Below are 17,396 nucleotides of genomic sequence, written 5' to 3'. Positions count from 1 at the left end.
TTTAAACTATTTATTTGTATGATACCTCAAACAGGTGCATCTAATTTAGGATAATAAATGTAGTGGAGGTGGACATTTTAAAGGCAGACTAACAGGTCTTTGAGGGTCAGAATTCTAGCTGATAGACAAGTGTTCAAATACTTATTTGCAGCTGTATCATACAAATAAATAGTTAAAAAATCATATATTGTGATTTCTGGATTTTTTTTTTTTTAGATTATGTCTCTCACAGTGGACATGCACCTACGATGACAATTTCAGACCCCTTCATGATTTCTAAGTGGGAGAACTTGCAAAATAGCAGGGTGTTCAAATACTTATTTTCCTTACTGTAGCTAGATATGGATGGATGGATGGATGGATGGATGGATGGATGGATGGATAGATAATATAATATATGTACAGCATGTAATATAGAATAGGTTAATACATTTACAGCAAATAAATATAAAGAATATGGTAATGAAAATGTGCTGTATATATATATATATATATATATATATATATGAACAAATGCTTGAGAGGTTATATTAGTGCAGGATGTGTGTAAGGCACAATATGTGTAGAGAATGTGGGATATAAAAATTAATATAAAAATATAAAGTTTCATGCTAACAATATAAAAATGCTATACAGTTTAGTGCAAACTGACTTGGTTATGCTGTTACTGAAGATAAGTGCAAAATGCACATATTTAGCTAGCTAACTTTGTTCAATCAAAAATTGTGACTTTTGTTGCAACGATGCCAAAAACTTGTAATCTTAAAACATTACAACATCGGACATGTTCATAAACAACAAATAGACTTTTGAGCCTTTAAACTCTCCCTAGTATCATGTATGATATATGTAGATACTGTATGTATTCACCCTGGAATTGCTTCAGATCCACTGTTACTATTTATTAACCAAGTTACTATGCCAGGTTACGTGGGCATGTGGGGATCTCATTTTATTTACAAACACTAAAGGGGTCTATAGACTACGAAAAGGGTTTTTTAAAGTGATTAACCAGGGCATGGGCTAGTGAAACTTCTATGGAATTAGTGGATGGGATCGAGCTGGATTAGAAGATGCAGCAGTAGATAGACCAGAGGATGAAACAGGTAATGGACGAGTGGCTGGATTAGACAGGGTGGGATAGGGGATTAGCTAGTGGATACTGAGGGGTGAAAGTCAGCAGCTGATTTTTTGGAGTCAGTGAACATAGACACAACCACTTGGCCTATTTAGTAAAAAAAAAAAGTTGTAAAAATTCTGGCATGGTGATGAAACAGCTTAAGATATCTTCTGTGCTTGTTGTTAATGATAGTGCCTTGGTGTGTGTGTGTGTGGGTGTGTGTGTGTGTTTGATTATATGTTCCTTACCCAGACTGATGAAGATTGTTGCCATGGCCTGGTTTCTGGCCATGTCAATAAGGCCCCGACCCAGACAGAAGTGAGGGAAGATCAACAGCACTTGCTTGACTATGTTATTGATATCAGTAATGTTCTAGAGAGAATGATGGGAGAGAAAACAAGAAAAAAATTAGGTGAGGAAAAAAAAAAAAACAACACATCATATGGTGTGGCATTACAAGTGTTAAATATTAGCTAGTGTGTGTATAAGTGTGAGTTGTTGCATGCATGTACTGTATGGCACCAAGTGTGGCAGCAACAAAGCAACTCTATTCATACCCATAATTAAGAAAGACATATTGCTGCATCTGTACACCGTGTGACACTCTTATCACACACGCACACACACACACGCACACACACACACACACACACACACACACACACACACACACACACACACACACACACATACACACACACACACACACACACACACACACACACACACAAGTTAATTAAAGTGTACTCTTCATTTTGTTATGATGATTACCAGCATTTTTGGCAACAAATTTTGCCCACATGAAGAGGCACACACACACACACACACACACACACACACACACACACACACACACACACACACACACACACACACACACACACACACACACACACAAACACACACACACACACACACACGAGAAGACGTCTATTTTATGACACATTCAAAGTGATTGAAAGCTTCCATCTGCCTTTCTTGACAGAGAATGAAAGAAAGAGAGAGAGAGAGAGAAAGAGCAGGATAAATAAGATACACAGATGGGAAGTGATGCTTAATTTATTTTATTTATAGAGCGAAAGAAAAGCCTTTGTGTTTTATACTATGCAGTGGGTTCTGCCTTGAGTTGTGCGGCATTGTATCTTTTGCAGCTGCTTTGGATGACTGTTAAATAAGTGAACCGAGAAAAAACATAGTGGGTTTTTACTTTGGAGACTGTGTTCTGTTTGAGGTTCTTTAATAGGTTCTCAGTAATATACTATAGAACTGACTTCCCTACTACTTTTCATAATTTTGTTGTACTTTTATTCTAGTGAAGTCATTCGATCAGTCTGCCGATTTTCTCCATCCAAGAGCAATGCGTGTGTGTGTGTGTGAGAAAAAAAAAAAGAGAGAGAGATCAATAAATCCTTCCTTTGCCATTAGTCTGCTTCTGTTAAGCCTAATTGCTACAATGGAATCCGGTGAATAAAATGGTGGCAACGTTTATGCCATTATATAAAGGAACAGACAGAGAAAAACAGAGAGAGTGAGAGAATAAGTGTGAGATCAAGTGAGAGAGAGAGAGAAAGAGAGAGGAAGAGAGAGTCTCAGTGGAGACACCGAAACTTTGTTCAACTTTCTTTTTTTTTTTTTTTTTTTTTAATTAAACAATTAATTAATTGTTACTTAACAAATAATTTAATTTAACAATTAATGTAATGATGGGATTTGCATTGGTGACCGATAGCTGTCCTTTGTATTACACAGCATTAAAACCACAATTTTTAGCTGGTTCTGTTTATTCAAAATTTCCAAGACCTTGAAATTATAATGCTCAGCCTGACAGTTTTAAAGTACTGAGCCCTGAGATAGACCATCCTAATGACCTTTTGAGCAATATTATGGTCTAGGTGCTGTATATGTGTACATATTTTGATATATGTATATAACATTTATAGCAATATCTTATCATATTTTATTTTTGCCATAAATAACAGACAACAGACTCATCATATTTTATCATGGCTAGTTTAAAAGCAATTGATTGGTTGGCAAATATTTTCTTTTATAGGACTCATTTTCAAGTTCCCATGATCTTACTTTGTAATTAGTTAGTTAGCTCGTGTGCTGGCATTTGACTCAAAAAGGATTGTACATACAAAAGACTTTGATTCCTCTTATACTACAAAAATTCACTTTGAATTAAATATTTTTTTCATTAAAGAATCATGGATGAACATTTTTTTTTTAATTTGTATATTTATTGTTATGGAATGCTCTCACATTAGCTGTCACATAAGAAGTAGATGCAAATGCAATAGAGACAAAAAAGGAGAAGAAAACTGGTCATAATTAACCAGGCTGAATCCAAAAGGAACGCAAAGTCGTGATGAAAATTCAGGCAAGGTCAGATGAGGTTTGAACAGAAAATCCATGGGACAAGACAACACAAAAAACAGGGGCAAACCAAATTGTTAGTGAGATATCAATACAGAAAGATGTGGCTTGGAAAGTCGTAAGAATTAAATTGCAAAAAATTGTTATTTTGCAATAAGTGTATAAAAAAAATGTGTGTGTGTGTGTGTGTGTGTGTGTGTGTCAGTTTGTAATTGAGTACACCTGCGCTCAATCAGTTGCTAGCTATAACAGTGTGTGGGAGTATAAAAGATGTTTGGAGGTTGTGGTGTTTGTAGAGACTCTGCAGTCTGAGATCTGACAGGTTAATGCTATCATTTAAATGATAAATCCATAAACAGTTGTTTCTTTCTCCCGTTATTACAGTAGCATTTACATGTATGGCATTTAGCCACTGTCCTTACCCAGAGTGACTCACACTGAACTTATTCATACAACTGATAATAAAAAATTAATCAACACCTTATAAACAATCACATTCTAGAATACACTCAAAGAGTGAATTCTAGAATGTGATTGTTTATAAGGTGTTGATTCATTTTCTATTGTCGCTAAAAGCGCTATAATTCTATAGCGCTTTTAACATTTACATTTCATTTACATTTACAGCATATGGCAGATGCCCTTATCCAGAGTGACTCACATTTTTTTTTATTTTATTCATAAACTAAGCAGCTATGGGGTTAAGGGTTTTTTCAGGGGACCAGAAATTGCAGCTTGGTGTGGGTTGGGATTTAAACTCATGACCTTTAGATCTACTGTAAGTCCAATGCCACTAAGCTACTAACCCCCCTAATTAACACCCTGCAATTAACAATAGATGTTTTCTCAAAGCAGTTTTACAGAATGTTTACACACATTACAGTTTATGTGTACTGTATTTATCCCTGACGAGAAAGCCTGGAGCGACTGATGAGGAAGAAACCATGAGAATCTACTTATAAATTTCAAAAAGATTTTGAAAAACTTACTGTAAATACAATGTAATTGATATGCCATCTCCCAAGCTATTTCAAAAATAAATCCAAATGTACTTCTTCTACTTCACTTAGAAATGAAATGTACAAAAAGACAGAAAAATGAAGTGTCTTCACTGGCCTTTATTCTTATTAGTAGTCAATGCGTTGAATTTCATTTGCAAAAAGCATCTAAGCCACACCCATTTCACATAACTCTTACAACCCTCTTACCACAAATTTGACACATCGCCCCAAATCGGAGTACAGATATTTTTTTTACACTGTGTATTGGATCAAAGAGCGAACAGAAACAGAAGTCAACAATAACACTGTGACTAATGCCAGAAACATCAAATCCCATCTGCACTCCTCTCTCTCATCAGGCCAAGCGTGCAGAGGGGCATCAGACTCCACTGAGCAAACCCAGGCCACTTTACTCAAACTCCTGTCGTAAACTCATAAATCATCTCGAGCGCACAATTCTCTCCGGCACTCGGGTGATCCATATTTCCTCCAGCACTCCGCCCTGTTTTTCTACACTCACACTTATGCACACATTCCCGCTGAGACAGCTTTCCATGAGGGATTTGGAGAATATAAGAACTAAGGAAAATAAAACCGAGGAATCTCAGAGGGAACGTCACACCCACTGTATAGTGTGTATGATGTACACGATTCTGTTAGTAGTGATGGAAAGATTGGACACTGTTACAATGATACAGTGAACTGGGGTGGGGTAGACAGCATGACCGTATCTGAGTGTGTGTGTATGAGATTACTTAAGCTTAGTTATGCAGAATTATGGACATCACTTTTATCTTGTGTGTGTGTGTGTGTGTGTGTGTGTGTGTGTGTGTGTGTGTCGGGGGGGGGGGGGGGGGAAGCTGCACATATGAAAAAAGTTTACGTTTACAGCATAACGGAAAAAAAATTATAATGAGGCATGGACAAATCATAAATTAACTTGCTTGCTCTTGAGGAAAGTGAAAGCTTGCATGTTATACTTGCCCTATTAAACCAAAGTACTAAAAAAAAAACTTGTGACCGCTTATAATTTTGGATTCAAATAAATTCAAGTGTGTCTTTATACAGATAATGCCTCACTTTTCCCCACTAGTAAAAATGGTGAATTAACTATTCGAAATATGAATCTGGATGAGGTCAGTTGACCTGAACTCAACAATATTAACCCACCGCACTGGAAGACCTGCCACCTTTTTTGTGACCCTTGAACTGACAAATACCAATGACTGATTCCTGTCACAGTAAATAGTGGAGGTTTTTAACTGACATTTTAAGCTCGTTATATATGATAAATAATCAATGGTCATAATGTTTGACTGAACTAAAATCAGACAACTATAGTATTATGTATTATACCATTAAACTGGCACTTTCAGTTTGCAACAATATAAGATCGTTGACTGAAAAAAATGAAAACACATTGCTATAGACTTTACATTAATTAGAATTACATTTATTAATTAAATGTACATTTATGGCACATAACTTTGTATGGGAAAGTTTTTCCTTTCTTTGTCTTTAAATGTTTATGCCTTGAGGTGAAAATTGCAGAGAGCTTTTTACAGAAAGCGAAGCCAATGTTGATCCATCCATTTGATAGATTTTTGTGAACACAAACATGTCTTAAATATTACATCAAACATTTTGATCGTTATCATGAGTTTTTTCCCCCTCTGTTTGTAATCCCCTGCCTAAAACACTTCAATGCAGCAAGACTATATGTACACTATATTTTACAAAAGTTTGTAGACACATGAACATAAGATTCGTACAGGTTTTTTTTTTTAAATATCCCATTCCACATTTAGTCTGCTGTTATAATAACCTCCACTCTACTGGGAAGAAGTTCCACCAGATAGTGTAGATGTGGAGATTTGTGCTTATTCAATCACAATGGTGTTAATAAAGTCAGGTACTGATGTAGAGTGAGGAGGCCTGGGAGTACACTCTGTGTCAATTCATCCCAAAGGTGTTCAACAGGGTTGAGGCCAGAGCTCTATCTTAGGCTAAGATCTTTACCTTGACTTGATATTCATGAAGCTATTTTTGTTAAAGTTTATTTCTATAGCACTTTTCAATGGACAGTGCATCGAAGCAGCTTTATAGAATGTAAGTAAAAAATGTAATATAAGTTACTTTATCCCTGATAAGCAAGCCTGGGGTGACTGTAGCAAGGTTTTGTGTATAGGAGTATTGTCATGCTGGAACCGGTTTGGGTCGTCTAGTTTAAGTATGCAAAATTGTGTGCATCAAATTTTGAGGTAACAGTTTGGCGAAAGCAGCACATATTGCTGGAAAATGAAAAGTTGTCAATATAGTGTTTATTCCAATATATGAGTCAAGTCAAGTCAAGTTTATTTGTATAGCGCTTTTCACAACAGACATTGTTTTAAAGCAGATTTACACAAATCAACAGTTAAGGTAAATGGTGTGAATTTATCCCTGATGAGCAAGGAAAAACTCCCTTAGATGTTATGAGGAAGAAACCTTGAGAGGAACCAGACTCAAAAGGGGAACCCATCCTCATTTGGGTGACATCAAGAGTTTGATCATAAATCTTTCAACAATACAGAACACTGGAGAGTGAGAACTAACATGATTACTGGAGTATAAGATTATAAGTGATGTTCTTTCTGCAGTCTTATACAGTCTATATGGTTAGTAGCTCCTAGTTTTATAAGCTCAGCATTTGTGATCATCACAGATCCAGCATCAGCTTCTCCATGCCAGAGCCTTTAAACACTCCAGGAGGTCCAATGTCAAAACTCCACACATGTAGCGGGATCCAAATGGCACTGCTACGTCTTTAGATGGTTCGGGGTGTTTGCAAGTTCGGCATCTACTTCTTCAAAGGTCCGTAATCATCACGAGGTGGGAGGTGACTGGAGCTGGCCAAACCTCAGGGTGTCTCGGGATGGACATATATGAGGTATTGACAGTCTGACTGAGGCAGTACAATTCAATATACTGTCCTATTAGTCAATTTATAAAAATCAGTAAATGGCTTCAAATTCATATGGCCACTAATTCACATAATTTCCAGCTAATTCAGAAAAAATCAATGCTGTCACTTTTTTAACAGCCAAATACAGACACTGTTAGTAAAGAACTGCCTGATGTGAGACATGGCACTTCCTGAATAGGCATGAGGTATGCATGCTTAATCTCAGCCCAGCTATGCAATCTCTCAGATTTCTACAAAAGAACCTTTGTAGGATGGAGGTACTAGCAGTAGGTAGTAGCTGCCTTCAGAATGTAATATGGCTACTGACCTATTTAAAAAACCTACTCTATTTTATGTGGCAAATGAGAAATTATGCTAATGTAATTACTTAAGCATAAAATGTTCTTTTATATGTATGTCCTTACACACACACACACACACACACACACACACACACACACACACACACACACACACACACACACACACACACACACACACACACACACACACACACAAAATTCATAAAGGAGATGAGGTTGTCTCATAGGACCTAGTAGGACATGCAGAACTGGGGCACACAATGGCTTTACACATATCAAGGCTGACACACACATACACACTCTTATCAACACTGCACAACATCAGTATCACCGCATGCCTGAAGACACCTGCTAGGTTTAACAGAAGGCAGAGGGAATTATGCATTCAAACATACAAAAAGATCCCTTAATGAGCCTTTTTTTTCCCCCTCGATCATTCTTCTCTTCCACTTTTTTCGCCTCCCTCAGAGACAAAATGCAAATGACCACGGTCAATAAACCACAAGGCACCTTCCCTAATCTCTATCTTCATCCATCAAGGCCGGAGAGAAGTGTGTGTGGAGAGACAGAAGAAGCTGGAGAAGAATGTTTGAAGAGGAAAGGATGAAAAAAAGCATCAGCTTTACTGTTGGAGCTAAACACGGCAGTGTGGTGTGACGTTAAATCAAACATGCCTGACTAACTTTCTGACTTTGTAGCATCGACTAACTGTTTTAATACATAAACAGGGCTGTAAGTTCTGACAGGGAAATAAAACCTCTGTCCAATATAGCCTCAGAAGTAAAACATTATTTGTGGTCTCCTGTTGTTGAATCCAGGTTTGGCCAAAGATAAATCAAAATGTATTTTAAAATATACCAAATACTTTAACTTGAAGTGTATCAAAATAAAAAAATGTAAATACAGCAGCCAAAAATACAAAAGAATACTTAAAAAAATACAAGGAAACATGAAATTTCTTCGCAAAGCTTCAATCAACTGGGCTATTTGATCAATCCTTCATCATGACACTGACTCAGTTGATTAAGTGAACAAGGTTTGATAGTAGCAGCTTTGCTTAGGCCGAGTCCCACAATAAATCTGACACATGCAACCAGTTAACCGATCAAATATTCACATACATTTCCCTGTGAACTTCCAAATGAGATTAGAAAAAGTGCAATATCTGCACATTGTTTATTTTTTCTGTGTGTGTGTGTGTGTGTGTGTGTGTGTGTGTGTGTGTGTGTGTGTGTGTGTGTTCGCGCGAGTCTATCTCACCTGATCATTGAACATCTCCATGACGAAGGTGGCAATGCTGCCATTGATGCCAATGAAGAGATTAATGCAGGTAAGAACCACATACGCTGTGCTCGGAACGTTGAATATAAACGAGGCTGGGTACATCATCGGTGTGATCGCCCACCTACAACACATAACCCCATCAAGAGCACCCACAACAAGATATAATCACATTCATTTTATTTCAGCCAAGTGGAACACATCACTACTACTACTACTACTACTACTACTACTAATAATAACAATAATAATCATTATCATAATAATAAAGAAATAAAAATGAGTTAGACAGCCAAGGTGGTATAATCTAGGCTACTGGTTTCTTTGTATTTTGGGAAATATTAAACTTTAAGATATATTTTTAATCAGAATAATATGGCATACAGGTACAAACATGTAGGACTGGGACTGAAATATCAAAATCAGATCTATCATGAATTCATCTAATTATGAATTAAGAAACTATCAGAGAATTCTGACAAAATAGACAGACCATGCCGACAGTGCCTGCATTTCTACCTCTGGGGGACACAGTTCAGAGTTTTCACTAAGGTCATAGTGGAAGGGTTTATAAAACCAAAAACTCCCTGCTTAAGCCACACTCTGTGTAGGGATATAGTTATGCAGAGTTTTGCCTAAAGGTTTTGCCGAAAGGTCATCTAGTATTACATTGCTGATGTAAATGGATTGTGATTGGCCCAACAGCAACTCACCCGTACAGCAACAACAGCAGAACAAGTGCGGGCAGGTTCTGAGGTGAAACATAGGCTTTTTGTTGGAAGCAGAGAAAGATGACGATGACGATAAGACATGGGATGACATAATTACACTACAAAAATAAACACAGAAGACAACAGACACTTAGATCATGAACCAGTCATTTAAAACTACACATCATCATCTATTATTCAGAGAGGTATAAAGACCAGCGCTACTGTATGTGGAAAATGGTAATGGTCGGCTCAGTATAATGAATGTAAAGTCTCCCGATTAGGATTCAGAGCTGAATCGATGTGCTTTTAATTAGCCATTGCAGTGCTTTTTCTCTATTTTCTCGAAGCATGCAGAGGGCTCATGTGGACAAGGGGCTAATGGGAAGCAATTCATTAATAAAGAAGGTTTTGGCTCTGTGTCAGGAAGCAGACTGGTATTTATTGATGACGATGATCCTACATGACTAGTACCACAATAAAAATAAAAATAAAAAGGAAAATTCTTCTCTCCTGCTAGGTATATTAAGGAAACTCCCTCTATATATTTTAAATCACCGTATCAGTAATTATACAGCTTTTTGAAAGGTCTGTTTATGATTAGGAGTAGATTATATAACGCTTTTACATTGCAATTACATGCATATGTTTTTTTTACTAAACACATAATACTACACTATATAAACAAAGTTTTGTAGACACATGATCATGATTTTTTTTTTTACATTCCATTCCACATTTAATCCCCATTTGCTGTTATAATAACCTATGCTTTCTGGAAGGATGTTCCACTAGATTTCAATTCAGTGTTTACTTCGCTTTAAGGGTGCTAGTAAAGTCAGGTACTGATGTAGGGTGAGGAGTGCAGTCAGCATTTTATTTCATCCCAAAGGTGTTTAATAAGGTTGAGGTCAGAGGTCTATAGTAGGTCACTTAAGATCTTTCATTCCAACTAATTTAAAGCATATCTTTATGGTATTTGTGCATTGCCATGCTTAAACATGTTTGGGTCTCTTATTTCAAATAAAGAGAATTTAAAGATTGAAAAGATAGATAGACAGATAGATAGATAGATAGATAGATAGATAGATAGATAGATAGATAGATAGATAGATAGATAGATAGATAGATAGATAGATAGATAGATAGATAGATAGATAGATAGATAGATAGATAGATAGATGGCATTGCATAGTACTGCAACGAAATGCAGTGGACATTGTTAAAAAGCACAAGTAAATGATTATAAGGCTATGGCTGTAAAATATATGCAGACACTGTTGTAAAGGAACAACAAGTAGAAGGTTAGAAAGTCAGATGTCCTATTACTTTTGTGCTTGAGGTCAGAGCTCTATAGCAGGTCACTCAAGATCTTCCACTCCACCACTCAAGATCTTCTGACCTCAACCTTTTGTCCTTATACATTAGGAATTCTTGCCTATTATTCATGATTTTCTCGACTCCTGGCTACCCAATGTAACAACTATAACTACTTACAGTACATGAATCATCATGTACTAATACTTATATTAATTAATGACAAACTAATGAGGAATAATATGCAGCATTAATGTACTAATTAGAAACTAATCAACAGCAACATTAATTACGAAGTGAGTCCTGAATTCATGCAAGAAAAACCTCAATTTTATGTTAGAATGTGTTTTAGTTAATGTAATGGTAACTTTCAAACTAAATCAAAATTATAAAGATCACACACACACACACACACACACACACACACACACACACACACACACACACACACAAATTTTATATATATATATATATATATATATATATATATATATATATATATATATATATATATATATATAAAAAATTTGTGTGTGTGTGTGGTGCGTGTGTGTGTGTGTGTGTGTGTGTGTGTGTGTGTGTGTGATCTTTATAATTTTGATTATATATATATATATATATATATATATATATATATATATATATATATATATATATATATATATATATATATATATATATATATATGTAAAATGTTGCCATAGTAACTTTAGGCAGGTTTTAGAAAATGGCACAAAAGCAGAAAAATCATTGACTGTTTTTTTTTTTTTTTTTTTTTGCTATGATCCTGCAAGCACCTGAAAATACACATTGAATGTGATTTCAGCATTTGGGTTTTATTCCTACTTTCCTATAAGCAAAGCAGACCATCATATGTAAAAAAAAAAAAAAAAAAAAAAGAAGGTTATTAGACATTTCTTTTATTTCGCACAAATTGGTTTTATATAAAAGTAAGAGAAATGTGGAAAGCTGAAGCTGGGATGTAAACATAGACAATCAAAAGTAAATGATGACTAATTCCCGAATAAGTCTCTATTTAACTACAACTTAGAGCAACCCCAAAATATTCACACCTTTGGCTTAATGTATGCATAAGAGGGAGTCAAAAGTGAAATTGCAAATATTGCAAATGCAACCTAGAAACAAAGCATAACGGGATATAAAAAATATCTTAAACTTAATATATTAGCAAAGATAAGTTTAAAAAGGTCTGTAGTCTTTGGTTCTTTTTGGACATACAGTACATACAGTATGTTAAAATATGTAGTGGTTAATACATGATGTGTTGTATGATATGCAGTTTGTGTGTGTGTGTGTGTGTGTGTGTGTGTGTGTGTGTGTGTGTGTGTGTGTGTGTGTGTGTGTGTGTGTGTGTATACCATGTCCCAGGTAAAGTTGGCCACCCAGTAAGCAGTAGGATTGACTCCACTGACAAACTGCAGGTGTTTAGCTTTGCTGACACGCTCTTGAATGAGAAAGAGGACAAAGCTGGCTGGGATAAAGGACATGGCAAAGATCACGCAGATCGCCACCACCACATCTGTGGAGCTCGACATCCTGCATTACAAAAAGCACACAAAATGCACAAACACACACTCTTATTATTGTTATTATTTATTTATTTTTATGTTTTTTTTATTTGATTAGCATTATTTATCGGGGCCAAGCACAGAAGCTGCATATGCTGTTATTACATTACCTTTCCTAGCTCTTTTTCTTCTTCATGACTTAAGTAGAACCCAAAAAACATTCTGGTAAACTGTTGTAAAATATGCCACACTTCTTGGGGAAGGTCTAAGATACGTTTTAGGCCAAATTTGGCCAAGTGCTACCAATGGTCTATTGCCACTATTGGGTCAAATTTAGAGGTACATTCGTAACCGGTACAGTGTTTTCAATTACGTAAATCGTCATGACAACAAACTGAACTTTTGCTATGTTTCCACACGGACAGTTAATGATGTGATACAGTACTTGTATGTTTAAAAATGTAAAAATTTTAAAGAAAGGCACTACTGGAATCCCTCGATCAACATTCGATTTGTTGTTATTGTTTTTAATTATTACAGTTATTAATATCGCTTATAAAGCTCCCAAGTTCTGAAGTCTTGAAAGATCCCAAACAAGACTCATGACCTCCACCCAGATGGCAGACCTTGTACTAAACTTTGACCCTGCCTTTTCTTAGACAGAAGCCAAAGTGCAAGTAGTGGGGCATGTTCCATATGCGCCCTGCATTTGTAATTCCACCCACTTACCACATTGTTTCATCCATCATAAAGACATAAGAAAATAACAACACTAAATTGAAATCGACTATGCTTCTGATAGAGATCATGTTATTTTCAGGTTGACATGGGACTTGACCCAGTGCTCTGACACGAACGCCTCTCTGGATACCTCGCCTGTAAATTGCATGGTAATGAGGGACTCCTACAACTTAAACAAATCAAACAACTTAAAGTTCAATATAATTAACCTACAGTTCAATTCAATTTTATTTCATTTGTATCATGCTTTGAACATTTGACATTGTCCCAAAACATTATTTCAGAATGTTATTATAAATTTTAGTCATATTCTTGTCATATATTACAAAACTTTATTTTACATTAACTTTATTTCTAATGAGAAAACCAGCTGCAATAGTGGCAAAAACTTTGAAAGAAACCAGATTTAAAAGTGAACTCATCCTCATCTGGGTGATGCTGAATGTCCATTCATCATAGTTTCATCAGTGTTGAGGTTATCAGCTGTTCATTGATGAACACTTAAAGCAAAACTGTTCATAGCAGTTACAGTCCTAGGTCACTGTACCTGTTTATATTAGTTATAATAAAAATCCATCCCTCCACTCAATTAAGATTATTGCATGTTTTATGTATAAGTACTAGAGATAGGACTGATTCAGTACCAATGATGAGTCTAGTCTGGTCCCCCTGAGGCTTCCTCCATACTCCCAAAACCTCGAGCTTGTTCTATTAAAATCTATATCCAGATTTCCACAAAACTGCTTCATGAGTGTTAAAAGCGAAATAAAAATAAAGATGAATTATTAACCAAACACCCAACTTAGCTACTTTGCTTCTCTTGACTTATATATACATCTCAATCAATATGAATGCAATTTTTGAACCATGCTTTTTTTTTTTCCATTTCCCCATGAGACCTTCATGAATATGGAAACATCTCTCAGCTTCAGAGGAAATGAGCTGCATGAGGATGCGGCCTGACTTCACACTCGGTTTGGTACGACCTCCTACCGCTGGAACTTTGATAGCTCGTTGGTTCTATTTCTTGCATTCTGTCTCACTTTTTGCCTTTCCTCTAACATGACTTCACACACACTTGCATGTATTACTGTATTTGTGGGACGTTTGGATCCACCTAACCCTATATCTAAAGCTCATTAAGAGCTGCATTTGAGGACAAGAACATTTTCTCAAAAGGCTCAATCTGTCATGTATCTGATCCTTGTAGAGAGATAAATCGCTGCCTCCACACTGAGATGAAGGAGGTCAGTGTGGTACTGCGCTGTTTTATTCGTCATTAGTGAACACATGGTGGGAGTATTTCCCAAACTCTCATTAGATAAAAGCATAGGATACGGCCAGTTACCCTTAACCAGGAAACCGTGTGTGTGTGTGTGTGTGTGTGTGTGTGTGTGTGTGTGTGTGTGCTTGTGTGCATGGCCTGTGGGTGTGCAATGCTTCAGTACTCCGTCTTTGTCTCCGACACTGACCCCTGATTCCTAATGATCCATCTTCATTCATGACACCGCGGCATCAACACACCCTCGCAAGGTGGGTGCAATTAAGCATGAAAGCATGCACACGCACACATAAGCACATACACACACATATCCACACACACATATCCACACACACACACACACACACACACACACACACACACACACACACACACACACACACACACACACACACACACACAGACTCTACCTAGAGGGGTATAACTATATTAAATAAGCTCTCTGTACTAATGTGGAACTGCATTTATCATAAAAAGCTGGACGCAATCAGGCCACAAGGCTGTGTTATGCTTTAATACACTTTAATATTCTCTACAGCCAGACGTCTTTATTTAGGCCCCGATGAGGTAACCTTGAACATCGTGCGAACAACAGCCATTAATGAACTAATAGCCAGTGTGAAACCTACACACATTCTCACAGTTACACACACAGACGTGATAACATGTGCCAGAGCAAGGAACAAGAAGTTGAAATTGGATTCTCGTAATAGCGCATCTGTTGGGCTAAACACTCCTAGATGCCATGAGAGCTGCTGTTTGGCCGAAACACTCGTTCACAATGATGGTCTAGAGCTCCTGATTTGATAAATATTCACACTAAAATTATAACTTATTTATATGTTATGCCTCATTATTATGTTTTTCTCCTTTTTCTTTTTACTGTTTAATATTGTTTAATGTTTATTATCTGCCATAGTTTGCCTTTAGCCTCACTTTAGAATTTGAAAACTTTGAAACTTGCAATGTATAAGAGGTTTTGATTTTCTTAGAATGACACATGGAAGTTTCTGATTGGTGGAAAACTCATGGAACTGTATATAGAGTGTGCTAATTAAAAGGTCAATTCATCTGAATTGCTCAATCTTCATACGATGCCATTGAAGGCGTCTGATTGGCCGTGCAGAATCAGACTGACAATTATATCACAGACGCAGAATGAATGAACCGTGAAAGAGTAACGTGGTAAATCCATGGATGAACACTCACAACGTGCCCTCTTCAATAGACAAACAGAGATCTTGTGCAGCTTATCAACCATAGAGATCTATATAAGGTGTATTCTCTATTCGAGGCACTGTGTATTTTGACACCCTGATATCAGAAAAAACTTTATTCTGCAATTTGAGCTACAGGAGCTTGTCGGGCCATCGTTTGCCACGTGCATTAATGAGCCTTGGCTGTCCATGACCCTGTCGCCGGTTCTCCATGTTCCTTTCTTGGAGCACTTTTGATTAATACGGAGTACTTCAGACCAGAAACATCCCACAAGAGCTGCAGCTTCGGAGATGCTCTAAACCAGTCGTCTAGACATCACAATTTGGACTTTTGAGACTCGCTCAAATCCTTACGCTCACCCATTTTTCCTGCTTCTACCTTATCAACTTCGACAAAATGCTGGCTAATAAATATATCCACCCACTAACAGGTGCCATGATGAAGAGATAATCAGTCTTAATCACTTTACCGCTTATAATGTCATAATGTTATGCCTGATCGGGGTAAAAGACCCTCCCGTCTGGCTTAACCAGACAGTAGATATAGTAAAGAGCTGCTAATTGTCTGAATATCAATATATAAGTTATATGATAAATAAGCCCTGATTGGTTGAATACTCACACCGAGGTGCTCAGTTGCTCTTTGGTGAGGTTGAGTGGATGATTGAACGCTGAGATGCCATGCAGTTTGGGCTGCAATCCAGCTGGAAGGTTTCCTCTGAGGATGGCATTAGTGGCCACATTCAGGAACGATACTATAGCATGCCATCCCTGGTTATAGAACCACACCTTCACATACACATAAGCACAAACACACACGGATTCACAGGGTGAAAAGAGGAAAGACAATCAATCCGAATGAATATTCCAGAGTTCTTTACTCATCGTTAAGACTAAATTGCCCGTAATGTTCTCAGTGTTTCTCTCATTATCTGCAGTCAGTGTGCAGATAGGAGAAAAAAGAAACACATATCTAATTGACCAGACAATCTGAGGGATGGAGGGAGAGAAGAACACAGCCCCCACTGGCATTACAGCTCTAATTAGTGCTGCTCTGTCTGCTCTGCAAGACCTCCCACTATGCTCTAATGCTACTTCATACACCTACGGTGATGTGTGCGTGTGTGTGTGTGTGTGTGTGTGTGTGTGTGTGTGTGTGTGTGTGTTGAATCCTCAACCCTCTTCAGTGATCTCCAGAACATATTACAATCTCCAGAACAGAAAATGACACATTTGCAGCGAGTTAGGTTATAATCACTGTGAAGGCTAACGCAATAAAGGCCCCACTGAAGTGTTCAAATCTGCTCACACAGAGGAGAAACAGGTGGAAGGAAGATGTGTCTTACTTTTACATTGTCCTTCGTTCCCAACTCTATCAGTAACATCTCTAAGTCGTGGAAGAACTTTTCCGTTATGTTGTTCTGGGAAGAAGAGACAAGAAAAACACAGACACAAGGGGATGTTAATATCGTTAGTTCTCTGAACACATAGACACACATGCACACACAGACATACACACTCACCAACGCACGCACGAAGCTACATGTGATTT

The 17,396-nt window shown here is 37.1% G+C and overlaps 1 protein-coding gene across 3 annotated transcripts in view; it reads right to left on the bottom strand.

Moving 5' to 3' along the window:
- The window catches only part of LOC310721233 (phospholipid-transporting ATPase ABCA1), a 168,797-nt gene that overhangs the window by 29,887 nt on the left and 121,514 nt on the right, over positions 1-17,396 (bottom strand). For all 3 annotated transcript variants that reach the window (XM_083532642.1, XM_083532641.1, XM_083532640.1), the window contains exons 35-40: positions 17,191-17,265; positions 16,467-16,633; positions 12,455-12,632; positions 9,762-9,877; positions 9,028-9,172; positions 1,369-1,492 (exon numbers count right to left, since the gene is read on the bottom strand). In XM_083532642.1, the coding sequence (XP_083388768.1) occupies positions 1,369-1,492; positions 9,028-9,172; positions 9,762-9,877; positions 12,455-12,632; positions 16,467-16,633; positions 17,191-17,265 (805 nt within the window). The remainder of the gene's footprint in view (positions 1-1,368; positions 1,493-9,027; positions 9,173-9,761; positions 9,878-12,454; positions 12,633-16,466; positions 16,634-17,190; positions 17,266-17,396) is intronic.

This window comes from Silurus aristotelis (assembly GCF_946808225.1).
Source record: "Silurus aristotelis genome assembly, chromosome: 27".
NCBI lineage: Eukaryota > Metazoa > Chordata > Actinopteri > Siluriformes > Siluridae > Silurus > Silurus aristotelis.
Note: the sequence above shows the minus strand (reverse complement) of the source record. Positions and strands in the feature narration are given on the sequence as shown.